Source organism: Dipteris shenzhenensis, chromosome 1 (assembly GCF_047967505.1).
Source record: "Dipteris shenzhenensis isolate YYH24624 ecotype China chromosome 1, Dip_SZ_1.0, whole genome shotgun sequence".
NCBI classification, from domain to species: Eukaryota; Viridiplantae; Streptophyta; class Polypodiopsida; order Gleicheniales; family Dipteridaceae; genus Dipteris; species Dipteris shenzhenensis.
Window position 1 is genome coordinate 23851864 of NC_141596.1, and position 8958 is coordinate 23860821.

At 45.8% G+C, this 8958-nt stretch overlaps 1 protein-coding gene across 1 annotated transcript; it reads left to right on the forward strand.

Annotated features, from left to right (window-relative positions):
* The first annotated feature begins 645 nt into the window (after window positions 1-645).
* On the forward strand, window positions 646-7476 carry LOC147905570 (magnesium-chelatase subunit ChlI-like). The gene is made up of 4 exons (XM_087373414.1): window positions 646-841; window positions 5717-5847; window positions 6105-6318; window positions 6454-7476. The coding sequence occupies exons 1-4, from the start codon at window positions 745-747 to the stop codon at window positions 7317-7319; spliced, it is 1308 nt and encodes a 435-aa protein (XP_087229540.1). The 5' UTR covers window positions 646-744; the 3' UTR covers window positions 7320-7476.
* Window positions 7477-8958: the final 1482 nt, after the last annotated feature.

Here is an 8958-nt window from a genome sequence, read left to right on the forward strand (position 1 = left end):
AGAGCATCTTGAGGTCTTGAGGCTTGGCTACTAAGGGCTTGTATACACCAAGAATCGCATGCCCATTGTTAGTGCAAGGAGCCAATGAGGATGCTTATGGGGTGGATGGGTGTAGTGCCTTTACAACTCATGTTTTGCCTCTACTTTGGTAGGGGCGCTTGGGCATTGGATGCCCAACAATGGGCAACCATTTGTAGCTAATGAGGTATGAAGGGTGGGTGATAACACATGTTGCTACACAAGGGTAGTTTAATTGCTCAAGTCGTGGGTAGCTTTAAGTGCAAAAGCCTGCGCCCAAGCTTACCTATCCATTCTGCTCACAACTTAAGAAAGGTGTTTACACACTTGCCTGGCCATGAGCAAGCCCAAGGCTCATGGATGGGCAAGATCGCTCGCTGACAGCCCACAGTCCAGATGCTTTTATTGCATCTTGGGCGCTTGCAGTGGATTGACTGAGGGCATGCCCAAGGCTCATGGACGAGCAAGATTGCTTGCATCTTGGGCGCGTGCACTCTCTAATCACCCTAATTTAGTTGTGTTTTACTTACACAACATAGGGATGGATGCACCATGATGCGTTTTGACATAAGTTTTTAAGGTTGTGTGTGAATGAACTAGAGCGTATTGAAGTGTATTTGGGTGCTATCCAAAGGAATCTCATTAAATCTCAACCATTCACACTCATTTCACATAGTCGCGCTCCTTTAGCTTTTCATCTCAAGGGAGACCATTTTCACAGCAGCGATGGAGCCTGCTTCCGTCGCTTTTCCTCATTCGACCTCCGCTGGCCTCGCCACGTTCTGCTTCCATACATTTGAAGCCCGTGCATCCTCTCGAACTGGTTTGTGCAATATCTCTCTCGCTTAAATTTGTATGCATTGGTTACTCTGTGTGTGTGTGCGCGTATCACAGAGAGAGAGAGAGAGAGAGAGAGAGAGAGAGAGAGAGAGAGATGTCTTTTTGACAGCTCTCTCAAACCTTAAGTACATACTCTCCTCTCTTACATTTCCCCAACGGTTACTGAACTTAATAGAAGTCCAGGAACTGAATAATTGAAGAGAACCCCAAATCCCCAACTAACCGCCTGTGAACGAATCTGCGAAAGAAAAGCAGAGGTATATCGAAGACTTCAGACAAAAGCAGTATGGAAGGAGGCTGCTCGTCAAAAGATGTCATTAACGTTATCACTTTAAAAGCGAATGAGAAAGAGAGAGAGAGAGAGAGAGAGAGAGAGAGAGAGAGAGAGGTCGTAGCTTAATTTTTGCGTGAGATGCTCATGAATGACAAAGAACCGTATTCGGTTGCAGCCCCCTCCCCCCAATCCTTCACCGCACCAGTAATGAGCTGAAGTACGAGTCCCAAGAGGGTAATTGTCTTTCTTGTGCGAAGTAATGAGCTGGAGTACAAGCGTTATCCCAATGCACCTATTGTTCTGAATTGTCTCACGGGCTTGCCATCTTTATATTCTAGTGGCTGGTCTGCATCATCGTAGGCTTCTACAAATTGGGGGCTTTTGGGGACGCATCTGCCTGCCTCACAGGGCGGTTGGTGGTACTGAAGGCTGGAGAGGAAATGGAAGTATGATTGTCCTTATCCCCTGCTGCTAAAACAGGCTGTCTGTCTCTGAGTGCTGACCAGTGTATCTGTAGGGTAAGTGGCCAACGTGTAGGGTCGTCTGAAAGCCTGAAACTGGCTGGCCTCTTCTGGCAAAAGTTGACGAATCTGGCTAGTCATCTGCTGTTGTTTCTGGTTATCCAATTACTGCTGTTGTTTGGAGAGGTTTTTGAAAACACGTGGCCTTAATTTATGCACTAATTCTACCCTACCCTAGCCTGTCCCATAAACAGGGCTCACAACCGGAGAGAGTGCCTTGCCAGGTCCAGTCATGCCATTGCATTCGTGTGGTAGAGGATGCCTGTGCAGTCTTGCACACAGAAACCTTGCATGGCCCGCCATTTCTATTTTTCTTGCGGTTGGTGGTACTGAAGGCTGGAGAGGAGGTGGAAGTATGATTGTCCTTATCCCCTGCTGCTAAAACAGGCTGTCTGTCTCTGAGTGCTGACCAGTGTATCTGTAGGGTAAGTGGCCAACGTGTAGGGTCGTCTGAAAGCCTGAAACTGGCTGGCCTCTTCTGGCAAAAGTTGATGAATCTGGCTAGTCATCTGCTGTTGTTTCTGGTTATCCAATTACTGCTGTTGTTTGGAGAGGTTTTTGAAAACCCGTGGCCTTAATTTATGCACTAATTGTACCCTACCCTAGCCTGTCCTATAAACAGGGCTCACAACCGGAGAGAGTGCCTTGCCAGGTCCAGTCATGCCATTGCATTCGTGTGGTAGAGGATGCCTGTGCAGTCTTGCACACAGAAACCTTGCATGGCCCGCCATTTTTATTTTTCTTGTTTGTTTGGACTCTTTAATTGTAACTTGATCATGTCTCTTGATCTGTGCTCCATGAAAGTTCAACATTGAAATCTGCACACAGAAACCGTGCATGGCTCGCCATTTCTATTTTTCTTGTTTGTTTGGACTCTTTAATTGTAACTTGATCATGTTTCTTGATCTGTGCTCCATGAAAGTTCAACATTGATTTCAATAGTGACTTTTCAATTTTTGATCCTGTAATGAAGGCCTAAAGTCGGTCCAGTTAGTGGGGGTTAGGGTTATTAGTACTGGGGGGTGTTTGCAAGAGAGAGAGGTTAAAAAGAGATTAGGAGGTACTATATAAGTACCCTTTCCTCATGTGCAATATAGTTTTTTAAATGTGACTCATTCCTAATCTATACTCAGCTCTCCTGCTACCCTCCCCTCCATTGAATCTCTCTCTCTCTCTCTCTCTCTTTCTCCCCAACTTCTTTTCCTCTCTCTTTCTCTTTCTACCAACACCTCTAGAAACAATCCCCAAGATAAGGTACCAAAACGAGGCTCTGTTTGCTGCACCCTATGAAAAAACCTCCTTTTCTGCCACGTGCCTCTGTGTAGGCTTCAGTAGCTGCAAGGCTGAGCACTCATGCAAATATATGTGCTGATGTGCACTAGCTTCCTTTGCTGCAGCTCTTGTGCTCTCCTACAGGTGTAGGTCTGCAACTAGATCTGTTGCAGACGTCAAGGACTTGTGCTTCTGCAGATGCTTTCTGAATGTTGATGATCTCTAGGTGCACTGCTGCACTCCTGCCCTCCACGATGCTCTCCAGCAGTTTCCTGGTCTGGAGGCTCGAGTGCCTTGGAGAAGTGCTCAGTTCTGCAGACCAGCCATCCTGAAGTAGGCCGACTTGCTTCAATCTCCCCTGACCCAGTCTGGCATGCTGGCTGATTTATGCTGTGCTGCCAATCTGGTGCAGACTGTGTGCTCTCTGCTGATTGGGTCTGCCTCTTCTGCTGACCTGGAGGTGCTGTACTGCTGACCTGGGGACTGGCCTATCAATGGCCCCAGTCCCCCCACTATTTGCTGCTGTTCTGCTGGTCCTGCGCCAGCCCCAAGACCCCATACATGGCCACATGGCTGGGACTGTTCCAGCCCCACAGTCTGCCTTAAGTGTGGGCATACAGTCAGCTATTGGGCTTCCCCTGAATAACATAAACAAGGAATCTGATCTGCGGCCCACATGGCAGCCTCATCCCTTCCCCCTACACAGCAATGACACACGGCAGCCTCATCCCTTCCCCCTACACAGCAATGATATAGTTGCTCAAGGGATGAAGGATGGCAGTTTGTATCTGATAAATGCATTCTTTGCTCGTGATCAGAATTCAACGAGCACATTGTAGCACAATCGCTTTGGCCACTCCTCAACGAGATGGTGTAGCGGAGTGTAAGACCAGAGCCATTATGGAGATGGCGAGAAGCATGATGGAGGCAAATAGCCTGAGGAGAATTGTTTGGCCTGACGCCAGTCAAGCAACGGTCAACATCATCAACTAACGAAGATGGAGTTACACCAGTGGAGGCTTATGCAAGTAAATAGCCTTCTGTTGACTATTTTTGACTTTTCGATTCCAAGCCCATATTCATATCTCAGGCCTGAAGAAAAAGAAGCTGGCCTCAAGGTCCAAAGAATGTATCTTCATCGGGTACAGCATGTATACCAAGGGTACAAGCTGTATGATCTTCTACAAAGGAGGTCATGGTGGTAGAGATTTCACCTTCATGGAGGGAGAGCCCATGACAATACTCCCTGATATTCCAGACCTGAAGCCGAAAGAGAAAGGCAAGGGTGTCCAAGCACCCCTCTCTCTTTGTATAGAGAGGGACTCACAACATGATGATGTTCCAGTTCTTTTTATTCTCAGATGCCTCCAAGACTCTTCCCAAATGGCATATCCAGACGGTGCAAGAGTCGAAAGCGACAGACATTCCCACGACAAAGGAGAATGTGGCTGACCTCCTGACGGAGGCACTTTCTTGGGGCAGCTTGAACATTTTCTTTAGCGTGTGGGTATAGGCCCAAAGCCAGGCACTGCTAGGGGGTGTTGACCCCCTTTGTAGGGATATTAGGGTTGCCAGAGGACATGACTTTGTGGGTGTTATTATGCTCTGTTTATGAGCAGGCACCAGAGGTTTATTGGGATCCTTTTTGAGTTGTCTTGCCAGGCCTCTGGCTCTCTCTCTCTCTCTCTCTCTCTCTCTCTCTCGACACACTCACACAATATTAACTAGACAATAAAATTATCTAGTCCATTTTCATGTGAAAAAGAATATAAATATTTGGAACCCATTCAACTTTGTGATCTGGGGAAAAAAAAAAGAAGCAATGTGTATATAAAGAGTCGAAGGATTTTCAACAACCTTGTGAAGGCACTTAAGCTCAAAGTTTCATCCTTAAAACTACTAGCATTACACATCATCAATAGTATGAATCCCAAGAGTTCAATGTCTTTGGTGGTGGTGTAAAATGAAGGTTAACTCAACAAAAATTTCAACATTTTGGCTTATCTAGGTGTTTTGAAGACGAAAAATTCAAGTTTTTTGCTTCTAGGACTTGGGGAATAAATGCACCCTACCTATTAATTTTAAAATATTGCATAAAATTACTCCTGTCATTAATATATTTCTGTAAGTTTGAAGAATAAAAATACCCCACATTTTGAACACTCATGGAGCAGCAGGAGCTTCAGGCTGCACAGTGGCAGCCCACAGGTCTGGGAAACCCCTGGTCTGGGGTTTTCTATAGGCTGCTGGACCAGTCGGCTTGCAGCTCACATGTGGGAAATCCCTGGTCTGGGGCCTTCTATAGGCTGCTGGACCAGTCGGCTTGCAGCTAGTTAGCTGACAGGTCGGCCCACAGACCTGCTGGTTGGCTAGTTAGGTCCTTACTTCTTTTTTGCTGAATCCCCTCACCTCCAATGCCTCTACATCCCTTCTATTCCTGCCTACTCCTGCCTACCTAAGGCTCTCCTACTGGTGCATGGAGGAGGAGAAATTGCGGCAGCAGTTTCTTCAGTTTGAGGGAATCCTATAGCAATCCTATTGTCTCTGGTTTATTCCTTTGATCTGTCATAAATAAATCCAGTTCAGTAAAACTGTGTTCTCTGAGTATTTCGTGAGCTGAACATGTGTGGAGTGCTTAGTTGTTCTGGATCTCTCTATCCTAGGCACATCTCTCTCTATTTTAGTACACACCTTTCTGTGGTATAATGTGCTTTTACTACATGATATACTGTCTTGAAGAACAATACTTTTATACATTTTTTTGGAGGTAAAAACTGTGAATTATTTACAGGTTTGGTGGCAAGTAGTTTTCCTCAAGGTGGAAAACTGAAGTGTAAGCCACAGTTTTTTCCTGGAAATCAAGCTTCGCAAAGATTTGCAGTGGTGAGGAATGTCAGCAGCACCGTTCTGTCCCCTGAGCAGGTCACCCTCTTTTCTTGAAATAGTTGTACAAATTTTCTGCAGTTTTTAGGATTTATGACTGGGAATGCAGTCTTGTGGTCTACATTTACCCTATCGTCTGAGGTTTTTAGACCATTCATTAAAAAATACTGATTTGAATGTTGCTTTGTTGCTTTGTCCACACAATTGAACATGTTGGCTGCAGTAAATGCATTTACACTAGAGGTATCGCCGTGCTCTTTTGTTTGCATCCTCAAGATTCTTTTCCGATGTGGCAGGCTCCTATACCTAAGCTCATCCCAAAAGAGAGTCAGCGACCTGTGTATCCTTTCACAGCTATTGTAGGGCAGGAGGAAATGAAGTTATGCCTGCTATTAAATGTGATTGACCCCAAAATCGGAGGGGTCATGATCATGGGCGATAGAGGTACCGGCAAATCCACAACTGTGAGGTCACTGGTTGATCTCCTTCCAGAAATTGAGGTTGTTGCAGGTGATCCTCTCTCTCTCTCTCTCTCTCTCTCTCTCTGCCCGCCCCCCCCTGCGTTCCAATGTCTCTCTCATTGTGTATTCGTCTGTTTGTGTGATTTGATATATATATTAGTCTTATGAAGAAATATTGGTGCAGGTGATCCTTTTAATTCTGATCCTGGTGATCCAGAGTTGATGAGTGAGGAGGTTCGTTTAAAAGTACAACAACAACAAGAGTTGCCAGTCATGACAACTAAGATTACTATGGTTGATCTTCCTTTGGGGGCTACAGAGGACAGGGTGTGTGGGACTATTGACATCGAGAAGGCTCTTACAGAGGGAGTCAAAGCATTTGAGCCAGGTCTTCTTGCAAAGGCAAATCGGGGTATATTGTATGTAGATGAAGTAAATCTGCTTGATGATCATCTGGTAGATGTGCTATTGGATTCTGCAGCTTCTGGATGGAATACTGTGGAAAGAGAGGGAATCTCTATTTCACATCCAGCTCGCTTCATTCTGATTGGCTCTGGCAACCCAGAAGAAGGGGAGCTGAGGCCCCAGTTGCTTGATAGGTTTGGCATGCATGCTCAGGTGGGGACAGTGAGAGATGCTGAGTTAAGGGTGAAGATTGTTGAGGAGAGAGCACGATTTGACCAGGATCCTAGGACTTTTCGAGAGACATACAAGCAGGAACAGGAGAAGCTTCAAAAGCAGATATTTGAAGCTCGTGCTAGACTGACTTGTGTAAAAGTTTCTCATGATGTTCGGGTGAAGATATCTCAAGTTTGTTCAGATCTTGATGTGGATGGGTTAAGAGGAGACATTGTGTCCAATAGGGCTGCCAAAGCATTAGCTGCCCTTCGTGGCAGGGAAGAAGTAACTCCAGAGGATGTCTACACAGTTATTCCCAACTGTCTTAGGCATAGGCTTCGCAAAGATCCTTTGGAGTCCATTGACTCTGGCCTGCTAGTGGTGGAAAAGTTCTGTGAAGTTTTTGGGTACTCCAAACCAGCGACTGGATGACGATTGCATGAGGTGAACTTGTATATGTAGAGATTTTTTCTCTGCTGCATATAGCATGTTACTAGAATTGTCTGACTTTGTATGCAGCTACCGATGTGTGCACGTTGCTTTTACTTTCAAATGATGTTAAGTCCTCGGTCCCTCATTTAAGGGCATATGCTCGTGGTCGTTATGCTTGAAAGTGGAATCAAGATTTCTCTTATTCCATTATCATTCAAAGATGCTGATCGAGAGAAATTCACCTTTTTTGTTCATGGGGGCACTAACAGGGAGGAGGGAGAGGCGCCAAGAGGGAGGAACGAAGGTGAGCCGCCGGAGGGAGGTAGGAAAGCTCATCTCCATCCCTCCCCTCTCTCCGGCGGCTCATCCGCCGTCCCCTAGCATGGAGGGAGTGGCAGGGGCGAATGATCCTTTCCTGCGTTATTGTCCATGCCCGAGTCATCTACTGAGGGTGGAGAAGCAGTCAATCGTGGGAGAGCAAACAAGGGAGATGGAATCGAATCGGGGCTTCTGCTAGTCGATGTCTGAGGAGGTGGTGACAAGGCCGTTGAAGGAGTAGGGGATCGCCTCCGAGAGCCGATTCTCGAGAGGAAATAAATAGGCTGGACTGGCCGGGAGCCGGTCGAGCCGGGTTTCCGACTTGAATCGCCGACTCGAGGCGATTGCTGGGCGTCAACAGATGGGGGAGGTGGATACATGTCAGTGCGAGATTCGGCGAAATGGTGGCTCTTCCTGACAGCCTGACGCTCCAGCATCTGACATGCGGCGCCGTTTATGCTGCCATGTAGACTTGCTGCCCTGCCGCCGTGACTGTTTGTCCCGGTCTTTGTTGGAATTTTCCCGATTAACATCTCCCTTGCAAATTACAACTAAGTTGTTGTTGACAGATTGATGATTTTCCTCGTAGCTAGCGCCCGGTACTATCCTTTGGTTTGTTTCTTAAACATGGTGGGAAAAAGGCTCGTGAGCGGGAGTATCAGCTTAGTCTTTCAGGCTTCGAGTATCAGTCCTACGTCAGTTCATGCAAAGCCCGTAGTAGCCAGCTCTCTTCGCTGTAGGGAAAGAACCACTTACCAAATGAGTCGCAAACAAGGCCCTCATTTAGCTTAGGTTAATTTTTATTTCGTTTGCATGACCCCCTTTAGCAATATGATGGATTTTTGGAGGGGAGGGGAGCTAAATAGGGACTACGAGTTGATCTAATGCAATTTCTGAATGCAGAGACAATTAAACCACAGAATTGCTAACCTATGGAACAAATCCGGTGGAAATCCAATGCATGAATGTGCGGATAATGAATTTTTAAAAATTAGTAGACCCACTAATTACTAATGTTGTTTACAAAAACATACGTACAAGCCTTGGGTTAAAAAAAACAATTACTAATGTTGTCTACAAAAACATACGAACAAGCCGTGGGTGGGTTGTTTAAAAAAACCGTGCTGTTAAACAACAAAAGCATACGAACAAAGCCTTGTTACAAAAACATAGAGAAACATATGTATGCCTTGGGTTGTTTACAAAAACATATGTACAAGCCTTGTATCAATTTCTTTGGTGATTTATGTTGTAATTGCATTGAAGGGTTGACAAGAGATTGCTTTTGGATTGTGTACGAAAACTTATGTACAAGCCTTGG

Bases quoted from the DNA above. Each gene is read 5' to 3' on its own strand.
- LOC147905570 (XM_087373414.1), top strand. From the start codon at position 745: ATGGAGCCTGCTTCCGTCGCTTTTCCTCATTCGACCTCCGCTGGCCTC. The intron at 5,848-6,104 runs GTCACCCTCTTT...CCGATGTGGCAG, and splicing joins CCGTTCTGTCCCCTGAGCAG to GCTCCTATACCTAAGCTCAT. The intron at 6,319-6,453 runs GTGATCCTCTCT...ATATTGGTGCAG, and splicing joins AGAAATTGAGGTTGTTGCAG to GTGATCCTTTTAATTCTGAT.